General features: G+C 39.8%; 1 protein-coding gene across 17 annotated transcripts in view; it reads right to left on the reverse strand.

Annotated features, from left to right (window-relative positions):
- Positions 1–26,885, reverse strand: part of CELF2 (CUGBP Elav-like family member 2) — a 547,018-nt gene that overhangs the window by 101,492 nt on the left and 418,641 nt on the right. For all 17 annotated transcript variants that reach the window (XM_021530962.3, XM_021530961.3, XM_031506833.2 and 14 more), the window contains one exon: positions 45–127. In XM_021530962.3, the coding sequence (XP_021386637.1) occupies positions 45–127 (83 nt within the window). The remainder of the gene's footprint in view (positions 1–44; positions 128–26,885) is intronic.

Consider the following 26,885-nt stretch of genomic DNA (forward strand, 5'->3'; position numbering starts at 1 on the left):
TTCTGGCAATAAAATAATTAGGATCAAAAAGTAAATGTACTCACCCCAGGTAAAGTTTTAATATTGTGCAGTGCATTCTGTGCCTCAAGAGCAGCTTTTCTTGTATAAAATGTTACGAAACAACAACCTATAGAGAGAAATGAAAAGCTTTCAGAAATTAGTGAGTATGATTTGCGAGAGTACAATAGGAAGGGAGAAAAAACAGTGGTTGAACAACACATTATGAAAGCTGGAAATGTGAATTATCCTGAGGCGCCTGAATGACATGAATAAAAGAAAGCTTGTATGATTTAAAATAAAAGTCACCCCCTGTGCATTGCATCTATAGCACACCTGCATTGTTAGTGAACTGTAATCACTTAGAAATTGTTAACCAAAATCCAATTGGCTTTGTACATTGTAAATAAGGTTATATTTTTCTGAAGGCTCCCCATTATACTTTGAATATAAGCAACATGGCAGGCTCAAGCAGCAGGAATTCATTGTTACATCCCAAGCAGAAAAGCAGGCTAAAGCAGGACTTTATTTAAAGGGCCTTATACAAAAGAGCTAAGGTTGATTCCCCCATTTCTTTGAAACCAGGCAGGACTGGAGGTGGAACACTCAACTCAGTTTCAAAAATGAAAAACAAGCTACAGGTGAATTCGCCACTGCTGGGAAAGTGGAGGCTGCTGATGGCTAACAGCATTAAGGGAGGCTCTGCTCTCCCTGCATCTGCTGCATTTTCAGTAAAGCAGGTGGTTTTAGTTGCCTTAATCCTGTGGTTTCCCTTTTGACAGCATGGTCCAGCCAGGTGGTGTGTGGGACCAAACATGGGTTGCTGTCACTTTGTCCACTGCGAACGTAAAGCAGCTTTTGCTGCAGCGCACACAGCCCAGGCAGCTCAACCAGCCCAAGGGTGAGGTCAGGGCTCACACACAGATCCTCAGGGAAGAGCTCTAATGTCACAGGCAGGGGACAAAAAGCAAGGAGCAGGGTTTGCCTGTAATACCCCACAGCAATGAAGTCTGCTCCTTGACAGATGACATGTTTGCTGCAGATGGGGTGTTTGATTATGGGGAGAGGGAAAACATTCTGGGCAATGCTGGCTGGGGGACAGAAGTGGCCCCTGAAGTAGAAACCTACTTCACATGAAACAGATCTTACTGATGAATCAGAAAACAATCCTTTTCTCTTAATCACAGTCAGAGATTTGTTACAACTCCAGAGAAATGTCAGAACCAATAAGTAAATAAAAGAAACCCTGGTTCATGCATCCCTTGGAGCATGACACAGATAAAATAATCTGTGCTTCAGGCAATGAGCAAAGCTTATATCAGCTCCCTAATGTTGGTCAAGGTGAAACATCCCAGCCCACCTGACGTGCCTGCTTGAGTTCAACCCTGCAGCATCCCCATAGTGGCAAAGGACACAAGGAGAAGGTGTGCACAGCAACACACAGCAATCATTGGAAGCAACCATTGGTGGCCCACGTTGGAAGGAAGGGCTGAATCCAGAATGGTCCCTCCACTGCTCCTTGCTTGGCTCAAGCTGGGCATGGCATTGGGAATGCTCCCTCTGGCTCTGCAGCCAGGCCAGTGACAGCATTGCCTTGGTGACCAGCAAAGGTGACCGTGTATTGCCAGCTGGAACACAGCGAGTTTATCCCTAATGTACAAAATCACTTGCAGGCACTGCAAAACGTGGGCAGGCAGGTAATGCAGACTTAACACACCTGAGAGGAACGTTTTTCATACTGCCAACAGGTTCTTTAAAATTTCACACTTTATGATGGAGATGGTTTAATAATTATTTCAGTAAGCGGGACATCGATCGCAGGGATGTGTGCTAGAGACAGGCACAGCCTGTTAAGGTTTGTGTTTCCTATAAGTGTTTCTAAACCTTCTGTTTCACTGGAAAATCCTGAAAATCTGAATTATTTTACCCCAGGTGAATTATTTTACCCCAAGTTTGTGACATTTAATAGTGGTATTTTAAGACAATATTGCAATATTTTTCTATCCTGTCAGACAGCTCCAAGTCTATCTCCTATTGTTTCTTTTTTTGGTTTGTTAGCTTTTTAATATAAGACTTTTTAACCAGGAGAGAGGATTCAGAGGGGAAAATATCAAGCTGTAATCGCAACTTTGCAATTGCCATGTCCTTTTCCATGGGCCTGAAGAGTTTCATTTTAGATTTCAGCTCGGGGGTTCATTCCAATAAGGAGAAATTTGAAATCTATTGGTTTATCATTCTTGGCAATACTTGAAAGAACTGCACTTGAAAGATGAATATGCTGTGAAATACCCTTTAACTGGTCATTTTTGGGAAGTAACAGCTCAGGAGAGAAAAATGTTTCTGTGAATGAGGACTGGAAGAAACAGTAGCTTAATAGGAAATGTGGGGATGTTTCAGGCAGGTCATCAGACCTTGACAAAAATAGAGACTTCTCAGCTCACAGATTGACACATCTGGAAATGCATATGGATAAAATTTTTGTCAGGACACATTTGGCTTATATCTTCCTAAATAAAACAAACCCCACAACAAGAGCTGGTTTGCTGTGGTTTGAGGGTGGCATGGACCCCCACTCGTGTACACCTGAATTTGAAGGTGTCTGCCACAGAGGTCAGCTGGACTCAGAAAAGAAAATAAGGCAACAGAGAGAAACAGAAAAGGCAATAGTGCATGTTTCCCCAAGAAAATGCTGTAGCTCAGCCTATGGATTTTCCAGAGGTGCTGTAGCCATGTTACACAAACTGCATTGAAGATGGCACCACTGTAAAATCCTTTTGGGTGAGTACATAGAAAAAGGACCTAATTCAGTTTTTTCTGCAGGAGTGTTGATGGGGAAGATGCCTGTGTAACAGGACAGGGCTAAATTGTGCTTTAAGACTAGTAGCTGTCCCCTGCTGAAAGGCAAAAAGGCAATGACATTCCTTCCTCCCTCTATTTTACTAAAGAAAATGTAATATTGCCAAAACAAACACGTGGCCCAGCTGAAAAAGAAAAGGTATGCTTCCTACTGAAAGAAAATTAAAAAATAAACCCTCCCCTTCAGACCCCATGCACATAGAATCTTTTTTTCATTACCAACAAACTCGACAGCAGCTTGAACCGCAACTAGACTTTGACATCCAAATAACTCAGAGCCTGTCAGTGATAACCTTCTCCTCTCCTAGTCAGGACAACTTAAAAGGTGAATTGGTTTGTGGACATGGTTCTGCCAGTCCTCAACAGCCTGAAATCCAGCCCAGTTTAACTCCACATGGGTTAGTGTATTCCTGCCCACAGGCAGAGGAGCTCATCCTGCCAGTCAGTGCCTCCAGAGCAGCAAATCTCCCACGCTCTGCTAAGCTGGTTGTGCTCTACTTGGAACAGTATTTACTACAGCGTAAGGCATTTCTTCTTTGTACCTTGAAAAAAATGCTGAATGAATCATGCAGATCCCTACAGTCCCTTAAGGACATCGGCAACAACTTCATGGCTATCCTGCCAGATGCTTGAACAGACTGAATAAAACCTGCCACTCCATGCTGCTCAGTGTTTAATCGGATGCCTGAGAAAGAACAGCAAAAACCAGCCCTACTTCTTAAGGCATCTGACGAGCAAACGCTGCAGTGTGGACACTACAATGTTCAACTTCAACACCTCATTAAAAAAAGGGAAAAGATCTCTTACTTCAGCTTGTTTTCTCTCTCTCTCTCTTCCCCCCTCCCGCCTCTTCCCCTTTTTTCTTTTTTCAAAGGAAATTTAGTGCCAGAGAAAGACCTTAAGGTCCCAGCCATTGGGAGAGAGTTGACACATTCAATTCTCCATGACACATTCAATTCACAAGCCCTTGCTCAGGCTGCCAAAGGCACCAATTAGCACCACTGGTAGAGATTTTATTTATTTAATTTCCACAGAAACCTGTTTAGCAAGACAGTGACAGGGACAAACAGCCTCATGTATGGCTAGAAACAGCTTTACGTGAGTCACTGTCAAAGATGGCAGCAATGGATTACAGGAGAATCAAGCCATGGGTTCACTGAAGCCATCATTTAGAAGTGAGGAATGGGAAAAAGATCAAGTGGTGAGGACTTTCACACCACGGGGGCCATGGTTTTCTGCTAGCAGTGAACCTGGGTTTCTGGAGGATTTTGTGGAACTATGACAAATTGCAGTTTTCACCATGAAACTTTAAGACATGCCATTCCTCCTGTAAGCAAGAGAATTTTTTCAAAGGGCTGTTAGTGACCCCGAGCAATGGGGCTTCTCCTACTGTGTGACTTCTGCTCCGTGACCCAAATTTGCCTCCCAGCAGAGCAGTCATGGCTTTGTTAGGCTGAAAGATCCAGCTCTATGACATCTCCAGGAGCTCTGCTATGCCATTATTTTTGTCACTTTCTCCCAATTCAAACACAAACTAATTATGCTGTGAGAGCTGTTTACATTCCTAATTTTGAATAACTAACAAAGGGAAGCTCTCCTCCACTTGAAGATGTGGCTTACACAGTCCTTGTTGACATTTAATGGCACTGGGATCTGTGTAAGAGGCTTAATCTCTCAGCCAGGATTTCATGCCTGAGTGAATATGGACACCTCCATCTTGCTCTGGGTGAGAAAAAGTCTTTTACAGCTTCCTAAACTGAATAGATAATTCCTTTATTAAAGTTACCAGGAATTACACATGTGCATCTATATCAGAAAATAACCCTTGGATGTGGACAGTAATTAAAACACACTCCACAAGATGCTCTGAGGTTTTGATTTGCTTGTAGAAAAATATTTTTCAGTCTCCCAGGCCTGAAAATTTAACTTTTGGGAATTAAAAGAGAAAAGATACCAGAGGGGAAAAAAAAAAAAAAAAAATAAAGCTCAACCCATATTTATTGGTCTGATATATTAGTTTTCAACTGTCAAAATTTGTCAGTTTGGATCTCTCCTGTGTTGTGCATATTATCACCTGCTGCCAGTACCTGAACCCTAACCATGGGGTATAGAAATACAAGAGCTTATCAGGGCGCCTGCAAAGCCTGCAACAACTTAAAAGTATGAAATTTGCTTTACCTTCTAGACTAATAAAATAAACACTTCAAAACAGCTATAATGATTATCTGATGATTGAACTCTGCATTCTTTTAGCAAGTAATGGAATACTGGCAGACAAATTCAATTCAAAATACATTCACATTCAGGACATCAACAAAGTCATCATGTTGTGAATTGAAAATTCCTTTAAAGGCTGCGTTTGAATTCTAAGGGGCTGACAGATCAAGGGACTCAAGGCCCTGGAAGGCTAAATGAGTGAAGTCCTGCTATGTTTCTTTCTTTCTGTGAATGAAGCTCACTTTTGTGTGTGCATTTGCAAGCAGAACAGGTGCTGGCTTCATACAAGCCTGGAATCTCAATGGGGACAGTAGCTTCTTGTCAATCCAGCACAGTTCAAGCTAGTTTCAGTTCAGGACAATTTATTTTTCTTGGTTTTTTTTTCCCACTCCAAATGTTTCTCTCCTGATTTCCACATCCACTCATTCACCACCAAAATTTAAACACTACACAATACAGGGCAGCCTTTAACAAGATCTCCTGCATTCCAGTCATCCACCTGAACTCTGGAATACGTGCTCTGTACATCACAAAAAGCTGCCTGAACAGCGTCATTTCTAACCAAACACACCGTGACCTGTAACGTCATTTGCCAAAAGCCAATGAAGACATTAAAATCTTTTTTTCTACTAAAGCCACTGAGAAGACCTATTGCTACAAGGTATTCAGGTGTGTGGTTGGGCAATGAGACTTTTCACTTTGCTTACATTTTATCCAGTGTAATGGAAGCCTTGCCTGGCATTTCTTCTGTGCTACAGATGTTAGTGTAATTAGCTAACCTGCACTGAAGACAGTGGTCTAGTATTAGGAGAGATGGTTCAAATCTTAGAGATTTTGATTGGGTGGTTCCATACAAAACCAGAGAAAACCATGAACTGTCTGAATAGCAAATAGAGCCATTCCTGACAAAGACACCCAAAAATAAAAATTTTTGGAACTCTGCTTATTACAATAAGAAAGTGGCTAAGGCAGGGATGTGATTTGATTCCTACCTGCACCATCCTTATACTCTATTGCCTATGGAGTCATGGGAGGGTAAGAGGGAAAGGATTCACTCCTGAACCCATCCCTGCTAGAATTGCCGAATACAGCAGAAACCAACCTTTAATGGTGCCGCCTCCCAATTAGCTCAGGTTTGCTAATAGTTTGATATAATTGGCACCCTGATGGAAACCGTATTACCAGTCCTGTCACCAGCCAGGAAATCGCATTGCCACTCTAATGACAGCACATATTATAGCAATGCCACTTCTAATATTAATACATTAGCTGAATGTAGGCAAGGGCTCACATGTGAGCTGGGACGTGCCAAATTCCACCCTGTGCTCTATTTTTCCTCCTGGTTACAGGATTTGGGGTGGCAGTGCCCCAGCCCCAGTGTGCCCCACATCTCACCGCTTGCATTAAAGCACAAATGCTCCAGGCCGGTAACAGCCCCGTAAATGGCCACTGAAAAATGATCCCATGGAGCTCAATTTTTTCTCTCCATGCCTTGCAAGTTATGATGGCCTTTCTGTTAATTGGCCACAAGTCCTAGTTTGCTGTCAGCCTTCAGCTGCACCGGGGAGCTCTTTTGGAGGAGTTGCACTCTGTCATTCCCGTACCCTTGTGAATACAAATGCTCTCTATAAATGTCCTCTGCCTACAAAATGGAAGTTTTTTTTTTTTTCTTATTTTTTTTTCCTTTCCTTTTCTTTTTTTTTCTTTTTTTCCGACCTAGATTAAATTTGCTGCATTTTCAAGCCTTTTGGGAAAGCAACTAAGAACTAATATGCACTGGTTCATGTCCCACAACACTTCCCTACCCATTATTATGTAAATTTTGACTAAAGTGCGACACAGATAGAAAAGATATCAAGGGCAAAATTGCCAGAATCTACTTTTCGTGCTCTCTGAAATAAGCCACTTATATTAAACAGTTTAAAATGGCTAATAGCTGTACAAGTACCTGAAGAATTTCAATGTACAATTTTTCATATAGGACAATGACAGCTTTTGCAAATTCCTGACCTCTCCTGCTGCCAGTGTAATGAGTGGGAAGCAAATGGCCATCATGCTGGAACAGTCTGTTTTACTTCTAAAGGAAGGGGCCAACTTCCACACCTGAAGCTTGGCAACACTCATATGATATCTGCACTAGATGGTGATAAAGGAGTAAAAAAAAGCAGATGCAGAATTAGGTTCTATACATGGTGGAAGGGTAAATAAACACACAAGTCAGGTGTATAGCATCAAGGCAAATTTATGTCATTACAAACTAATCTGTCCCTAAAGAAACCATCCTTGCGTGCTGGGATGGAAGCTGAGCTTTATTGGTTTGGGCTGAGTAGTGGATGAGAGATGTTGCAACACAAACTCAGGAAGTGCTGTGAAGACAGAGCTGGGCAGGTTCATTGGCACTGAACCTGCACATCAGCACTGCATTAACACCCTGATCTGCAGGAGGCCTGGCCTGGAAAGTTCCTCCTTTGCCAGCCTGTCCAAGCACCCATCCAGTGCAAATCCCTAGGGAAAGCCATGGAGATGGATGGCAATCAGACAACCAACATCAGTGGGAAAATCAAAGCAGCAGCTCAGTGCCACCTGTCGAGTCCATGTTTGGTCTGTTCACATTTCTAGATCTCAGGGGTGAAGAGTAATTGGGATCTTACACATCAGTCCATATGGGTTACAATAAAAACTGCTTGTCAGAGCTTTTGGACAAGAAACCCTCAAGTAAGTAGGACAGCAGTGCGAGAGGGTGGGGAAATGGCATTCCAGCCTCTAGCTCTGTGAGGGGGTGTCCCATGGGAAGTTCACTTCCCACTTGTAAGATATAGGAAAGAATATACACAAAATGCAAGAATATTTTTTAAACTTGAAATAATTTTAAACAAGGCTTGTCACTATGTATATATATTGTATCAAGAAAGAAATCTTGAAATTGGGGAGACATCAAAATGAAACAACAAAAAAATGAAAATGCAAATAATGATATATTTCTTTTACTGCCTTCTTGTAATTTCCCCTTCATATTTTCTTTCTTCTTTCCCTTCTTATTCTTACACTAATGCTCCTTAATCTTTAATTTATTTTCTTTTTCCCTCAAATAAATATTCTTTTCTTTGTAGCAGACAGTTATTGTTCCCTTTTATTTGGCCAGGTAATAATTACTGACTTGAGTTTACTGACTTTAAAATGAACTAACATGCCCTCTATACAAGTTAACCCCTAAGTCTGACCATCTGCTAAATACATCGTTGGATGCAGTAGAGAGAAAGGGTGCAGAGAACAGATGCTTAAAAAAATGGAAACACAAAATTAAGATGTCCTCCATTATTAATCCATTATTGCTGTGACACTGTATCATAGTTCAAAAAGACTCTACAAAGATCGTGTTTACATAAAATAACATAGGCAGGGACATATTTTTCCCTGATGTCATTTCAAAAGCCCCACTGTCTCCAACCCTGGGACTCACTGGCAAATCAAACTTCCCAGCATACATGTCTTACAGTCCTGCATTTCCTTCTATTTTTTCTGTCACTTGAATGCTTGAGAAAGATCACTGAAAACTGTCTTTTCCTGATAAGACTTCCAGATCACTGCTCTGATGAAACCTCTAATTGCAGTGTGACTCCTAAGAAGCCACTCGAGTCCTAGTTCAACTGGGAGTCAACTCTGTAGCAAAAATTACTCAGAATAGAAAGGCTTTACCATAAAACTATCCCTTCAAAATAACCAAATCTTTAAGAGTTATTTGCAATTTATAAACTTCCCCTATGAAAAACCCGTGTTGTGTACTGGAAATGATCTTCACTGGTTAAATGCCAAAGGCATCCTGGGCTGCATCAGGCAGAGCAGGTCAGTGGAGGCGATCCTTGCCCTCTATTCAGCCCTGCTGAGATGTATATGGGGTTCTGGATCTTCTTTTTCCCTAGTAAAGAGATATGCTCATACTGGAGGCTGCCTTATGAAGGACCATGAAGATGAGGAAGAGTCTGGAGTACCTCTCATATGAAAAGCAACTGAGAGAGCTGGGACTGCTAAGCCTGGAGAAGAAGACATTGGAGGAAGATAGAAGCCCTCTAAGTGGTCCAATGACAGGACAAGAGACCATGGTCACCCATTAAAATACAGGAAATTCCATTTAAAAATAAGGAATGACACTTTTATTTAAAAGGTGATCAAACACTGGCATGGTTTGCCCAAGCAGGTGGTGGACTCTCTCCATCCCTGGAGATATTAAAATCCTTCCTGGACACGGCTTTGAGAAACCTCCTGTAGATGACCCTGCTTTGAGCTGGGGTTGGATAAGGTGAATCCCAGAAGTTCTTTCTGACCTCAGCCAGCTTGTGATTCTGTGAAATGGTAATGAAAGAATTTAACTGGCTTCTGACAACATCCCTCCTAACACAGTTTAACTTCCCCAGAAATATTTTGCAAGCTTATTTAACTCTAGCAGATTACTGTTTTATTTGTGTACCTATCAATTGGGAACCAGCTCTCACTCACTAGCAAATTTCACACACTAGATGAGTTTTTTTCACAGCAAGAACACACTAATTAAATTTTTTTCCTTTTGTTAAAAAACAGAATCAGAGACCTTATAGCACCTTCTAGTACTTAAAGAGAACCAAGATATGGCTGGAGAGGGACTTTGACAAGGGTGTGTAGTGATAGGACAAGGAAGAATGGCTTCAAAGTGAAAGAGAGCAGGTTTCAGCAGGGTATAAGAAAGAAATTCTTTACTGTGTGGGTAGTGAGACAGAGGAACAGCTTGCTCAGAGAAACTGTGGATCCTGGAAGTGTTCAAGGCCAGGCTGGATGAAGTTTTGAGTAACCTTCTCTAGTGGAAGGTGTCCCTGCCCACGACAGGGTGGTTGGAACAAGATGATCTTTAAGGCCCCTTCCAACGCAAACCAATTTATGTTTCTCTAGTGATTCTAGGAACATCCCAGTATGGCAGATATTGTCAATAAAAATGTCTTGTGTCATACCTTGTTTTTAGAAATATATCAACATTTATGAATTAATGATAACACAATGCATGTTATTAAAAGTTGCAGTTTATCCAGTCTTGTTGTATCTGACATGATTTTTTTTTAAAACCCCACTGACAGATCTAAACCTGTCAGTTTGTGTCTTCTAAGGACAGCATAGGAAAAGCCAGAACTAGCAGTACAAAGTGAAACGAAAAGAACAAGGCCCAGGGAGAAGGAGTTATAAAAAAATGGTACACAGTGGAAATATTGCTATTGCTGACACTTCACTCATTTACAAAACAACAACAAAACCTCAACCCTACCCAGAAACCTGGCAAGAACATTGTGCATGGGGTGTTTTCAACATTTAGCTGTATTTGGAAGAGTTGGATACCATTTTTGCAAGAGAATCCAAAATCTGACCTTGGATAACTCATTTCTAGGAACAGGGTGTTTAAGTTCTTCTGAAAATAACATTCAATGCCCATCTGAATCTTTCGATACCTAAATGCTTTTGAAAAATCTGGCCTTCATCTCCCTGGGCTCTAGCTTTTCCTTGCTAAATAGAAAGAATAAAATGCTCTGAACTCAAAGGAGTACTCTGAAGAAACCATGAAAAAAAATTTGAAGTAAAAAGACACAGCCATTGTAGTGACAATGAGTAACAGCAGAGCACTACGTGCCAGCACTGTGCCCATCTGACTCACTGCAGTCTGTCACATTTCCTCAAAAGGTACCTTATAGGAAAGGGAAGAAATCAATAGAAGACATTTGAGATGGCTTATGGGATGCTTGAGTAGCATGGGAAGAAATTCTAAGATAAATATTGCCTCTAAGTGCCCTGAACTTGAATCAACAAATAACTGTTTCCTCCAACACCTCCCCTGCCCCATATTTTGCTGCTTTTGGCCAAGTCACCAAGCTGTGGGCTCCATTCTCTGCTGGTGGAAGAAATGGCAAAAGCTCCATTCTGAGTCATGACTGGCTACAACAAACACACTATTTTAATGAAGATAATTTTCAACTATTTTAATTTTTTCCCCTGATAAATACATTTCCCCATCTTTAAAACCAGTGTCTAAATCCATTGCAAACACTTTCAATTCTTTCTCGACTTCAACATCATGAACCCTTGCACATCTCATATTGATTTCTAGGCATCCACAGCTTCACTTTCACAGGGTCACAGCACATGTCAAATCTTTCCTGTATTGCACCTTCAAGCAGTGTTTCATCTAAGGACCTTCGCTTTGCCTGAACTTATTAGCAGTGACACATTTGTTCCCCAATTAGACTTTCTTTATAAGAATAATAAAAATGAAATAGAAGAAATTCCTGGCAACTTTTCTATCTTTCTAGTCAATTGAAACAATTTTATGCAGATGAAGATGCGGCTCCACAGAGCCTTTGAACTTTAAGCATTATCTTTATTTGGCTTTGAACTCTCAACAGGGCCCATGATCTTTCAAAGCAATGTACTCTGCTGTGGAAACTTCAAAAAAGAGGGAAAAAGGCACGCTTAGAAAAAAAAAATGCAAAAGATGGATTTTTTTAATGCTTGATGCTCCTGGAAATAAATAAAAAACCCAACTGAGTGGTATCTGAAGAAGTGTATTCGGCACTCAAGTGTTTCCCTAATTAATTGTTTAGATGAGTGCTAAAATAAATGCAGCAGCAGCAAAGATAAACAAACCACTTTAGTAATAAAGCCATATATTTGTGCAGGCACACAAAAATAAATGGCAGCACTTAATGAGCACAAGCAATGAGAAGGAAGAACACACTTCATGTGGGGGATCTATGCTCAGAAAGCTCAAGCTCAAAGGTATTTGAGAGGTATCTCACAACCACTTCCCAACCTGCCTCTCATGTGCCTCTTGCACAGATTTGCAGTGTAAAAATGCGAAGTGTCCTGATAAAGAATTGTAGCTCATATTTCACCTTACCTGGGCAGCCTCACCAGGGTAAGGAAAACACTTCTGGGGAGAGATTGCTATCCTAGTTAATTATTATTCCTCTGTATTTTTGTCTGATGATTAACTAATGTAAAATCAATAAAGGGAGATACGAAATAGATGTGCAACACATGTACTTCCAGAACGAGAGAGAAAAGCTAAGATGATTCATACAGTCTTTTTCTTCTGACTGGAAAACAAGCTAACAAAGTATTAATACTGGGGGAAAGTGTTATCTTGTATATCTAGGAAAGCAGTTTTAATAGAATTATCCATCTGTTACAGAAAGGAAAATTCAGCTAAGCTCCTCTCCCAGAGAGAACAGCATTACACTTCCACACATGATTCTTTCAAAGTTTTATCTTGTTCTATCTGTAGATTTCCCTGAATCAGACTTTCCATAATTAAAAAAAAAAAAAAAAACTATTTCAAAATCTCACAAGAAGTATTTTAAATACGCTTTTCACAGTAAACACTTTCAGTTTTGCTTTATTTCCCATTGCTATTTATGTCGTGAAGACCTTACAAAATATCTTAGTATAAATGATTTGACAAGCAGACCAAAACATAAAACCCCACATGCCATAAAAATAAATATGTTATTCTCCCCAGAAGCCTTCATACAACTGTCTGTTTATTTCTTGGAACTATCACCATGTATGCTCTGGAAACTGATGAAAGAAACCTGTTCAGGAATATTTAATATCTATTAAGGGAAGGGAATATTGAGACTGTGTTGGATGACCCATAGGACATGTAAGTCTGTTAGTTAATATCAGTTCAGAGTAAGTCCAGACAAGAGTACCATGATCTATAGGTTGTATGGCTCTCCAAAGATCAAGATGTGGCATTTGATCAGACCAAGATTTAAAATAAATCTCCAGCAGCCTGTTTTCAAGTTATGACAAGAGAAATACTTGGCTCTAGAGGTACATGCTGCATGACATGATTGGCAACTTATCAGGACAAGAAGAGAAAGAAGCTGGATGATTGGCAACTTAATCAGTGGGAGAAGGAAAAATAGAGAAAAGGAACAAAACGAGTGCCTAAACAGTGATGTGTTGGCTCCTGCGGCTGTCAAAGGTGGCCTTGAGCAGGCAGTGGCAGGAGGGCTTACACTGAAGCTTGTCTGCAAAGTAGATGAAACTATTCAGTGTTCCTTGGCATCAATAGCATGTGGCTGTTGAATGTATCTAATCACATTTGGAGAAGCAGAATTCTGCATGGTGCTCTCCGCAGGTCCCCATGGCAGCCACAGGAACACATCCAACAAAACATCACAGAGGCGCAGCTTCGCTACCAAAAAACTCGGAGGACTTTAGAACAAAGTCCCCAGTCTTAACTGCAAGCTAAAAAATATATATATAAAACAAAACCTCTGAGGAAAATATCAATATATGATACCAGAGTTCCTTTAGTTAACTTTACAACGTGACCTCATCATTTATTCAACATGCTGTTATTGTGTAAAATATTTCTGTTGAGCACAAACAAGGCAAAATTTTCCGGGATGGGAGCTGAGAAATGGTGGGTTACAGGTTAGATTGTCAAACAAGCCTTGCAACCACCAGTTCTTACTGGGAACAAGCATCACTTGGTCTTTTTACAAAAAGCCCTACTTATAGATGACTTGTATTTATTCATGGAGTACAGTGGATCAACACAGAAACTGCAAAATAATGCCCTAAAAATGTGAAATTTCTTTTCCCACATGAAATGGGATGTGGGGAAATAAGGATGTGCTTGAAGGGCAGACCTGTTAATATTGGGGACCCTATCTTGTACAATATTTTGTCTTTGCTAAGACTTACTAGGCAAAACTTAAAAGATAATTCCAAGCAATTTGAATTCATCTATCAGACTTCAGCATTACTCACTCTTGCATTTTGTATGCCAGAAAGATAAACCACAATATGGAGCAAGAATATTTCTGGAACTGCATATTGCACATTTTCACTATAAAGCATATCATAAGCTTCAACACAGAGATAACTAAGTGATTACTTGTAAACCTCCTCTCATTCCATCAGTCTTAAAAATTAGGATAAAAAAAGCTTTTCATGTGCAACAACACGCTACATATTAGTCCTGCAGAGTTATAAAAAATGTGGAACTAAATATCAGAAAAGCCCAATTTAAAATGATGAAACACTTCTGAATTCTAAAACAATTAGGCTAATTTACAACACATGGCCTGATACACTGGAAGTTTTAATCCTTTTATTTTCCTTTTTAAAAGAGGGGACATTTTTTCATGCTAGTCATAAATAAGTACAATCAAGACTTATTTCTTTTTTTCTCTGAATAGTCTTCAAGAGCAATTCTTATACCTCCTAAAGAGGTTAGTGGAAGATTAATATTTTACCTAGGAAGAGATACACAGAAGTAAATTACAGAGTTAGGAAAGTCAAACCATAACTATAACTGGAGAAGAGCATAATTTCCTTTTTCTGTGCCTTTTCAGTAATGCTGTGCTGCAAATTTACTCAGTTTTCACAGCTAAGTCCCTCATTTCTGCTTGTAAATCAGGGATCCTGGGGTGCCCTAAAGATTATTCAGATGAGGGTTGCAGTTTTCTCCTCTGCTCTTTGTGATGGTTCCTCCCAGAAAACACATGCACCTTGAATATTTCTGATCCCTCTGGGTAAGAGATTTAAACAAACACTGACACTGGCAATGCAGCCCTGCTTGATCATGGTACTAAAATGTGATTAAGTGTGTTTCAATATCCACTCAGTTATTGCCAGTCTTGTAAGACAAAGAGAAAACTGAAGAAACTCTTTCCTTTACCACAAGACAATGTTAGTGATGGCAGCGACATTGCTCAAAACCTACTCTGAAGAATATTTTGGCTCCTTTTTTACAGAATACTGACATTTAAAGGATAAAACATAAAACAAAATATACAGGGAATTCACAACACTTTCAAGGCTTTCCCTTTTGCAACACATGGACAATGGATTTTAAATGAAAGTTCTGTTTCTCTACACTTAAGGGTATTAATATTTTAGTATGACTGCATCTGTGAATGAAGACATTCAAAAAGCCATTATGTTTTCAACTTAGGTTAATAATAAGGCTATTTTTCCACCCACTCTCTGGCACAGCTGTAATGTTCTTGGCCTCAAGTGGGAGGCAATGTGGAACAAGGATTAGCAAGATGGATGATATACAACATACAGTGCCAGTTCATATAAAATATTACTAGATTGGAAATGACTGTTTACTGTCTCAGTGATTATATGATCACTTTTTTTCCTTCCAAAGAACATACAGGATGTGGTGCTCCTCTATGCCAATAAAGCTTAGTGCATAGCACCTGGATAATGACAAATTAATTTTTGAGCTAAGCCTGATGAAGGGGTTAGCCAAAATCCTAGGCAGAGTTTATCCCCAGTACTATTTTACATGACAGAAAATGCATCCCTCCGATTCATCAATATTAGCACAGAAGAGAGATTAGACAACAAAAAATAAATAAAATGGGGGGTGAGAAACACAAAAAAAATGTTAGGACTGTGTGTGTTTACAGTAAAATAATAAAACATTTAAGCTTTGGGTTGTAGGGGGGAATTGGAAAAAGTGTCCCATGGTCCACTTCCAAATAAAATCAGACAAAACATTTAGTAATGCACCAAGCAGAACAAGCATAGATTTGGCAGAAGAGAGGTTGGACGAACCAGCAGGGTTTTTCATCCAAGTTAGGTTTCCAAACCTGAGGCCTTTGTATCCTGGAACTGAAAATCTCTCACCTGATCTAGAGACCAACCCCTTTTCACAAAGGCCACAGTGGCTCAACCATGAGCAGACAGGGATGCTGAGCCCTGGATCTTGGCACGTTTCTGAACAGTCTTACCTCAAAGCAGAAACCACGTGGGTCAAGTGTTGTCTGATCCAGTCATAAAACTTCTTTAACCACAAAGTCAACATCAGTTGTTTAAATACCAAGTGCTCAGCAGTTCCCATCCCTTGGACTACTGGCCACAGCCACTGCCAAAATATCAGCAATACTTCAGAGTTGAAAAGTGTTTTCTTTAATAATTTTAGTGAGAGAGCATTTTCACATGAAAGAGAAACAAAAGTGTTTCTAAATGACAAAATCATTTCTTGTCTCCAAGCAAAGACCCTCTAAAAGCTGTGTGTACGACCCAAAGCACCTCAATTTTCATGTGGTTTATTGATTTAATAAAGCATATAAATGGTAAATGGGCTTATACCATTATGCTACCAGCTGCAGTTGATCTAGATTCACTGAACAAACTATTCCCACAAAATATTTTCATTGAAATTAATCTTAATGTTCACTCCTCCTTCCTCCACAAGCCAACATTGAGACACTTTGAAATGCACATTAGCTACTTCAATAAATAAGTGAGCAATTCTTGGTTTTCTTAACTACGCAGGGTATAAATGGATGTTCTCTTTGCATGCCCTGGGTGATGAAAAAGACATTAAGTACTAGGATTTTTCCTGTTTGGGTAGCCCTGTGAAAGCCAGCCAAGTTTGCAGGCTCACTCTCCCTATAATTTCCAAAGCGTCAGAGTTTCCATGAGCAGTGCCCCTCCCAGTCAGGTCACCAAAGCCTCAGCCCTGCATGCCCCAGCTTTTTTTTTGCAGGGCTTTGTTCCAATACTGAGAGCAACTACCCAAAATTTGAAAGTCTGCTCCTTTGACACTCTCGACTGGCAAGTGTAGAAGAAATGCTGTTAGATGAGAAGAAGGAAAAAAGCAAGAAGTAGGCACATTCCCTTCTCCTACTCGCTCTCTAATGATCTTTGTGCTTTTTCCTTTTAATTCTTATTTAAAATTTCAGCTCTTTACAGTAAGATCAGCAAGAACAGACCTTTGCTTCACCCAAGATGCACAAAGCCCTTTTGTTGAGGACATGGGTCCAAAACTGTGGTGTCTGGGCTGTGCAGCTCTCAGTGCAGGCACACTGTCAATCCCTGTTGCTCAGCTCAGCTGTCAGTGTTTCAGGACAAAGATCATTCTACCAATCTGTTTGTACAGCATATTGTACAATCTGTTACGTGCATCTGCAATGCAAACAGTAAATGGTAAAAAGAGCATGTGGAAAAGGCTGAAGCCCCAGATTTTGGGTGCCTTTGTTATCTGTGGCTCATGGACCCTGGTCTGCAGCTGCACTTTTGACTTGCTGCAGGCTCACAACATACCATGGGCATGGAATCTAAATACTGCCTATTCCCTATTAAAAATACCCAAATGGTAGTTTCCCCCCCTTCCTCCTATTTCAAGGGAGTAATTCAGAAGTTAAAACCATGACCACACCAATGGGAAAAAGACACCAAATTACCTTTTGTAATATCCTTCTCAAATACAAAACAAAGCCATGAAACAGGGAGAAGGAGGAACAGTTCGTGCCAGATGTTACCTAATGAATGCTCAATCATGAACACTACATACAAATGTATGAGAAAAAGATGCCTACTCTTAAACAAATTGTTCCCCAAAATCACATCTGGCTGCAACAGTAGTATGTTTGTCATCCTTACTAAATATTTATCTTTTTTTTTTTCTTTAAGACAGCCAACTCTGCTGGCATTTCTGCACAGAACGTGACACTCTGCTCCTTGCAGCACAGATTGCCAGACTGCTGCTTTACATGCTGATTTCTCTTTTGTGAACTGAGACCTTGAATACTTTCACGGGGGAAAAGCAGATCAATGATTTTTAAAGAGAGCTGAACAATTCTGTGTAATGAACATCAGTTAACATGGGCAATTACTCTTTCTCCCCCAAAACAGCACCACAGAAACAAAGAGGAGATTGTAACTCCTTTGAATGGCATGTGCCTCACTGACTGTACCAGAATGCCACCCGCATGCAGAAATATGGGTGGGTGAAGTTCAGGAGTGACATGTGGCTCGTTAAAATATAAGATGCGTAGGTGAATAAAAACTTTTGCCATTTGATTCAGTCAACAATAAAGAAAGCTGTTGTAGAAACTATTCTACTGTTTCCCAATTTTCATAAAAGATTCGTTCAAACCTTCTTTCTTTGTTGCTTTTGTTGCTGAATGAATGGAGAATAAAAGGTTGGGATTTTTTCTTTTCTAGATTTCATGGGTTTTTTTGCTTTTTAGAGAATGCATGTGGAAGGAAAATAAAATAATAGCAAACATAAAGGAGACGCAGGCTTCAATGGGAATTTTGACATTCAAAAATATTCTGCAAAAACATCCAATATATCACATTTTCTCCTTAATGGTTAAAACATAAGTATCAGAAAATTATGGCTCTCTTTATCCCTGGTTTGAATCATGTCTCTGGCTATGTCCCTGCATTTCCACGCGTCTGAGTTTTCTGTTTATATCATGTGAATATGCAAATGAAGCTCATTTGCATTTCTGCTTTTATGTAGAAAGTCACACAAAATACCTCTCTGGATCTCATTGTGGCACATCCGTATAATGTGAGAGTGAGAGTCCTGCATTAATAACGGCATTAAAAATACCACCAGGATTATTCAATGAAATCCCTCTGCCACCACTGCTGTTATTTGTGGAGGGCTTCCAAACCCCAGCGTGGATCACCCCGAGTCCCTCTTGAACCCCCAGACAAGGTTCCATCACTGGTGCAGCCATGACCCAAACCAGGTTCACCCAAGCTGGGAAGGACACTCATGCCAAAATCACACCCCCTTGGCCACTCAGAAAAGCACTGGTAAGAGGAGTCTCCATAAAAAGCCTTGTTAAAAGGCTCAGTGATTCCATGCTCTTTACACACACCAGTGCCTGCTCCCAGCTTCCAGCTTGCTCCTGTTCAGCAAAGCAGTGAAGGAAATTGTTTCATTTTAATCACTTGCTGAAGTCATCATGACTGTGTGCTTAGTTGAGCAGGGGTCTTTATGAGCCAAATATTATTCTTAGTAATAAGGAGACCTGGCAATACACTAGATGGAGCTTTTGATAGTAAGTAACATTAATTCAATTAAATCCTCTTACACCACACACTCTCCAGCTAATGCAGTTTACAGTGAATTTTTCTTTGGCACTCATTTAAATATAATTGTTGCACTTATCTTGTCATGAGGAAATTTCTGAAGGTTACTTGTACTGTGCATGTGTAAACCTACAAGCTACACTGACCTTTAGTTTTAAGATTTTTTTTTAACTACTTAAACTGCAGCATCTAAATGATGATGATAATAATAATAGTCACAGTAATAGTAATAATTCCCTACTTCCACACAGCACCTTTTAACTCAATATTTGCCCAAGTGAGAACTAGCAAGTAACAGCACAGAAAGGCATCACATGCTGACTGGGAAGGAAAGCTAAAACTGTTGGAAATGAAAATGCTGGGAGATGACACATTTGAAAACCTGAATTTTCACAGAGAATTTTGCACTGTTCTTCTGAAAAACATGAAAGTGTTCTCCACAGAGACAATTTCATATTTACCTTTCATACAGAAGCTGGCATTAATAATAGCTATGGGGCACTTGAGCACCACGCTTTGGAATAATTTTGTGTCTGAATCAGAAGAGAGGTTCACATCCACTGATCCAGTAGACTGGTTTTGGTGACAGTCCCAGCTATTTTCCTAAGGGTAGCCCAGTGATGTACTGGAAAGCAGTCTCAATCACTTGCAAAACTGTAAAAAGGGAGGTGTCAACCAAAAAAAACCCAGCAAACAAATCAAAACCCACCCAAACACAAAGCCAAACTTCAGTATGTGTGCACAACTACCCATAAATCAAAAGTCTCAGAGTTTAATGAAATATGGGAAGGACAAGTGTAGACATAGGAAGAGAAAACTGCTGAACAAGATGGAAAAGAGCATTTTGGAATGCCCTGCCTATCCACAGTGGACAATTCAGGCCCTTGTCTTGGGTAAACCTTCCTTGACAGTTCTATCATAAGCTCTTTTTCTTGTCTTCTATTTCTCACAATGAGAAGCATCCTCAAGTTAAGATTTACCCAACTTCACCCTTTGAAATAGAGAAGAGATAGTAATTTTGGGTCACTCTGCACCAAGCAGACAATAACCAAGCAATGCACACTGAAGTGCTGACAGCCATGGGAGGTGGGAAATACAAAATACAAAGGGGAAAAAACAACTTCTGAAACTTCTGAGGCCACTTGACCTCTGTCCTGAGCTCAGCACTGCAAAAGGAAACCCTGTTGCCTAGTTTTTACTTCTCTTTATGGATAAGCAGGTGTTTGGAAGGGTGGGAAAGATTTGACAGAAATTTTATTTGACCACCAAGGCTCATCAAGACTTTTTTTTTTCTTTTTAATATTAAATAAAAATTTAAAATAAAATAAAAAAATTTCAAAATTTAAAACTTAAAAATTAAAATTAAATAAAAAGAGAGAGCAAGGACCCTGTTTTCCCTGTTTCCTTCCTCCTGCCCAGACTAAGATGCCTGTCATATTAAGAAACACCAAGCAATTTTGTTCAGCTGTTATGGCACACAATAGCAGGCGTTCAAGGGAGAACATGGGACTGCGAAGCATTTTAAAACTCTTAAATAAAATGTGGGCTACAGGAGGCTCTCATTCAGAAGCAACATTTTCCCTTCCACTGAGAGTTCCCCCACACTCTGGTGAAGTGAATTAAAATTGACACTGAGAAAAATCTAATTGAGCCAGAGACAACACAACACTTTTCACTATAGAAACTCATGTCCTGGTGGAATTACTTGGGTTAATATAGTCCATTTTAAATCTACAATGATTTTTATATCCCATGATCTGCAAATAATAAAGGAAGATTGTTGTTTAAGACTCATTGTATTAATTAGGGGGAGCATAGGAAGAGTGAGAGCTGGTGCCTTTGGGTCTGCTCCACACTTGTTTTCTAACTGCAGTTTCTCATCAGATCCGATTAATACGTGAATAAACTAATGCAGATCTCACCTGGGCAGTGTTAACATAACAAAACTTTTGCGTCAACCAGCTCAGGGATTCATGCACTGAAAATGAAGGGAGCAGATTCGATTTAGGCAAAATGACATTAGCACAGAGAGGACATCTTTTTCTGCCTGCTCAAAGTGACTCAAAAAATTTGGGAAAAGTCCCCCCAGGCCTCTGTATCTCAGCTCTTCCAGCTGGTAAAAATGGAGTGATGCTATTTATCTCCCTTTGCAAAACACTTGGAGATGTCTGGCTGAAGCAGCAGCCCTGCTCCTTATGGTGCCACACTCATCCTTGCAGCAAAAAGTTTCCAGCAGTACATTATATTAATCTACTCCCCATTGTGGAACAGCTCCCTAAAATTGCAGTTGAAGGCATGACATCTTGAGCTACAAGGAGAGTTTAATTACTGTTTGAAACATAAATTTTTCCAATTCATTTGGGTGAATAAGAGACACCATTTATTAGAAAGATCTTCCACCTCTTTACAGCTCTTCTTAGCCCTCTAAAAGAATGCCTGAATTGGATGCAGTAGTTATTTTAAATTAAAACCATAAGGTAGTAGACACTGAAGTTTTCTCTTACACAAATAATAATGAATTTATGCACCACAGAGTTTAATCTGCAGAGTGAAAGTCTAACGTCCCACTTAAAACTGCATACTCATGGGCATAGATTAGACAGTAATTAGGTTCAGTGAGAAACTGAAAAGATTCACTGGAAACATTCAAATTTAATTTATTCACTGGCTTGTCTCAGAGTGTTTTTATAAGCAATTAGAAAGACACAGATTCCTGAAAATGCATTCTTTCCCAAGACAGATGGACCAGGAGATTTATATGGCATACACAGCCTTCCACCCACAGCTCACTGGCTTGAGTTAAGCTCAAACCAGGCTTAGAAGCCACTACCAGACTTTATCCTTGGGGAGTTATTTGCTATTCTTTTGAAATATGCTGATGGTTAAAGTACACTATGAAACTGATGTCTTAAAAAAAGAGTAATACTACAACTGGCACAGCACATCCTTTTATAGAATCTGTACCACTGAAATCTGACACTGAGGATGTTTTGGGTCCTACCAGACCCAAAGCAAGCCCAAATCTGCCCTCTTGCTACCCTGCTCCCACAAAAAAATACAGGCCGACAAGATCTGGTTCAGGGAAGATGGAAGTAATTAAATAGTAATTAATTTATACTGCTATACATGCTATACATATCTGTTTTTAATGCATTTCAAAATTATAAAGAATAGCAGACATCCTTTCAAGGCCCTCTTGGGGTTTAAATATCATGTTAAGAACTAGCAAAATTGATGACATATTTATGCTAAAATATTTTATGTGGTCTTTAGCTTTTTATTGTGACCCTTCATTGTAATATTTATGTCTCTCACATCATCTCAGCGGTGACAAAAATTCTTAGTGCCTTGGAGTATCTCCTTCTATCTTTTAATGAGGAAATCTTCCCACATTGTGGGTTTTAATTTTAGGCTATTATTTATTTGTGCATATATGTGCACATGCACCTGTGACTAATTTTAGTGGGGTGAAAGGAACAGAAGACAAAATGAATAAACTGCTATTTTTGCAGTGGAAATGTGAGATTTGCAAGCTGCAGTACACTTGAAATCCATGCTCATAAGGCTGCTTCCCAATTACACTTCATTTTTGACACTGCTCAGTTATCAAATGTTTTCTTCCTTTGAGATTCTTGCCAAAGTGTGTGAAGATTTCAGACCAGTCCCCACATCCTTTGCAAAATCTTCTTACGTGTTCAGAGCAAATGATCTTGATATTAGAATGGAATAGAATAAGAAACACTACATAACAAGAGAAGGGTTGTATGGTATGTTTTGAAGCCATTGTCTTTTAACAAAAACTCACATATATTTTATGTGACAAGTAGATAAATAGTGTGTTTATTCACATGATCAAAATTGGAAGAGGAAAAAATTTCAGTGCCACAACGTCATAAAATGGTCGAATCTCATTGATGTGAGCTTTGGTATGGAACTAAAGATACTGGATACCATAAATATCAAGCTGACAGTATCTGGCACTTTTATAGATGCATATATTTTAAATGTAGGCAGCAATTCTGAAAATACTTAAAACATGCCTGTGTTTTATGTCTGAGTATTATATCTATTGATTAATTCCTGCATGCAAGTGTGTGCATGACTTGACTTAGATTTTTCAATGCATTACAGTTTTTTTTCCTTTGAGATTATATATTTGAGAAACTGAGGTTTGGCATACTATTCACATTCAAGAAAGCAATGTGATTAGTTGTTTTTTTCAATTTTACTGAAAGTTCAGGCTGTTTTAAGTGCCTGACCATGTGGGGTTTTTCCCCAATGAAGTGATGTCATTACAAACAACAGATTACACATTTGTATTTTATGAACATTTGGGACTCTTTTTTAAAGTTGTTCTAAAATATTCTATAAGTAAATGCTGTTTGATGTTCTGAAGTTGTCAACATAGCATGCCTGAACTGAAGTACAAAATTCCTTTTCAAATGCCCCTTTACTGAACATGCCTTCCCCTCAAATGTTTATCAGACAAGAACATTAGAAAGAACTAAAATTGGAATATGAAGTCCTGCTCTTCTCATGGCTGGTCTGTACATGGGTTTTCTATCAATTTAACTAAAAAGATTCAGGTAGTTCAGGTTAATGCATTTTTTTTTTTTTTTCATCATAGATGTAATTAATAATATGCTTATACAGTCTTAGCTTACTTTTTAAAATTCATATGCAGTTGTAAATCATAGTTAAGCTGCTACAAAAGTGCAGCCAATGAGCCCCAAAGTGATCTACTTTAATCCCTCAGAGATGTGTTATTTTTATTAACTTCTTACAGCAATACCTAGAGTCCTCATTTTTGGACCAAGCTCCCACTGTGATAAATACTATAAAAATGGGAAGGGAAAAGATGCCTAAAAGTAAAAATAGCTTCGTTCCACTCCAGTCATTCAGGCACTGTATACAGGAACTTTAGAAAAAAGGCTAAAGAAAGGTTTCTGTGCTACCTCTGTATTTAAATACCACAACTGAAAAATCCTCTAGCCATCTCCCCCCACCACCCTCTAGTCTTCCCATTCTGCAGCCACAACCCCCTGCTTCTGTTACAGTCTCTTCACAGATATCTTCCATTACTTCTGCTCTGTCTGACTGGGTTGGGTTTGCTGTGATAATTTTTGCTATCACGGGGGCTGACTTTCTTGGCATTGTCAATGAAGGGAGTATACAGTGAGTCTGATTTAAGTGGGCAACAGGTTTGCAGTCAAGTATGCAATGGGATGTTACCCTGATCTGCTCCCACTCTTCAAAGCGATGCAAAAATATCAGGGGACACCAGTCTCAGCTCCTCTTCGTGCTGGACATGGCTAAGCCACAGACAGCCACTGACAGCTTGGCATCTTGTCCTGTTTATGGGCTGAAACTGCACTTGGACATAGGGAGCAATTGTGTCATGTCCTGTTTCAGATGCACTATTTCAAAATACTAAATGGAAACAAGAAAAAGGAAAGTTTCTTTTGGAACTCTTCTCACTGCTTCTTCTGGAAGCCATTCTCTGCTCTGCAAGTGGAGGAAGAAAGTTTGACTTGAGAAGTCAATTTTTTTTCTGTTGGCCTGCTGTTCCTCAGTCTTAAGTCTATGCTGTGCAGTCCCTGGGTTTAATATTAATTGAAAGAGCTTATCTATCCCTGCCTTTGGTATGCACTTCAACATATTACAGAAACTTCAATTGCATCCCCTTACAACTTTTCCTTTCCAAACCGAGGTAGAGTCCTGTATTCTTCCTCAGCTTTTCCCCTTTTAGCTTTCTTGTAAGTCAATGTTTGAAGCCCTTTGCAAGTTAACCTTTGTAGACCTTTCACCATAGCTCAACCCTTCCTGACTTCATACAAAATCATGCTTCTCTTCTCTGAACCTCTGCCCTTTTCTATAGAATGGTACTAAATATTGGTAACTGTAGTTTAAACATGATTAAAAAAATCCTTCTTTAAGTGGTGCAGTATTTCCTTGAAGGCTCTATTCAATGCTTCCATTTATACAGCTCGCATTTTCTGTGCCTTTTTGACCACACAGATACAAAACATCATCTCAGTCCTTTTATAAAATGTGCACTCTTCAAATCGTCATTCAACATACTTGTTCACTCAAAATAAAATTTATTCTACTTGCTCAAGGTTCATTTTACCCAGCAGAATCTCTTTGTGTTTGATTGTTTTCTCCAGGTTATCAGGTGACTTCTCCCCCATCTAGTTCCTTCTGGATGATCCAAAAAGTTGGATAACAAGTTGGTGGTTCATTCTGTCAAAGCCATTTACATAGAGAGTGAAAAAGTATTGATCTCCAATAACAGTCCCTGTTCTCTCCAATCATCATCCCCTCTCCTCCCCTGGCCTGTAACCTTTCCCCATTCTAATCTGCCCGCGATCATCTACCCAGCTCCTTTCCCCATTTGGAAATGGGTCCTTCTCTGCTTCACCAGCAGCTGCATGGATTAGTCTCCTGTGTGACACTCTGTGAAATGCCCCTGGGAAATCAGCCTGATTATATAGATGATTTCACACCCGTCCACTTTCACAGAAACTTCTTGAAAAACTCCATCAGATTTGTCGAGTAAGAATTACCTTTTCTAAAAATCGGCTCACATCTGGAATATATTCTATAATGCTATTTACAACACATTTAAAATTATAGATTTAAGATTCCTTAAGGTTTAAATTTTAATGCCCTACAGTCAGAGAATTCAAGCTAAAAACTCAACTTTATCATTCTCTCTTCTTCCCCATTGTACTTGTATTTAATGACATCTGGCTTTTGCCAGTCTTGTCTTCTTATTGTGTACAATGTGCCTGCTAAAAAATAACATGCAAGGCACAGTGCAGGAAAATATTTCAAGTCTGCATAGTAACAAAGTATCTGTCAGCCACCATCACCAAAATTTAGTCTAAGACACACATGCACTATGGCTGTGGGCACAATTTGAACAGCAAATATGCTCACGGTGCAACTCATCTGATCTCAAAAGCTAAACAGTGCTCATGTGGGCCTCTGAGAGCATTCAAAACACAAAATAAGACATGAAGTGTAGAGAAACCCCATCTCCTGGAGTGCTGGCTGAAGGGAGCTTTTAAAGAGCATCTAAAAAGTTTTGCCAAACACAATGTATTGAAAGTGCCTGAAGGAGCAGAGGGTGCAATTGGCTGTGTGGTGTCACAGGGGCATTCAAGGAACAAGGAGCAGCTGGTCCTTGCTGCAGGTTAGGACACTCAGGGTAGGAATGTGTGACAAAGTGAGTTCCACAGCTCTGCTGCTGTGCAGGACTGCCCGAGTTCCCTTTGCTCCTACTGTACCAGGCACTGTGACAGGGATCTGCTGGAGGAGAGGGATCGTCCCCCCTGCCTGCACCAGACTATTTTGGAAGAGCTAAACTGAGGCTCGAGTGGTGCTCAAGCAAGCCAGGTAACTTTTGCCTCCTATATGCATCTCTCTCTCTATATATATGTATAACTATACACATCTATACACCTCCTTGCCCACCTGGTCTCTCCTGTACACAGCACATGAATGCCTCATTATCAGAATCCTCTGCTTGCCTCCCAATAGACTTAAATTACCATGTTAAATAGGATAATAATAAACACTGGCCTTTAACTACAGCACATCCTTGCTCACTCAGCAGCCTCCCTCTAATCTGATAAAGGGTGTGTAAAAGGCTACAAGCAAACACAGAGTCAGTTGTTACACAGGTGCCTCTCCTTGCCTTCTGCAGTGTGATTCCTATGGCAGCAAAAAGAAATTCAGGCTCACAAAGCTGGTTTAGGGGACCTTAATACCTCCAAGAATTTTCAGGTATTGAAGCAGAGGCAAGGTGCCAAAAGGACATAGTGGATCTGGCCCAAGACTCTTCTGCTGCATTTCAAAAGACAAAAGTAGCCCTGCACCATCTGCTTGCTTCAGCACTTGGACTTCAGAACCAAAGTAACCAAGGAAAT

Source organism: Lonchura striata, chromosome 5 (assembly GCF_046129695.1).
Source record: "Lonchura striata isolate bLonStr1 chromosome 5, bLonStr1.mat, whole genome shotgun sequence".
NCBI classification, from domain to species: Eukaryota; Metazoa; Chordata; class Aves; order Passeriformes; family Estrildidae; genus Lonchura; species Lonchura striata.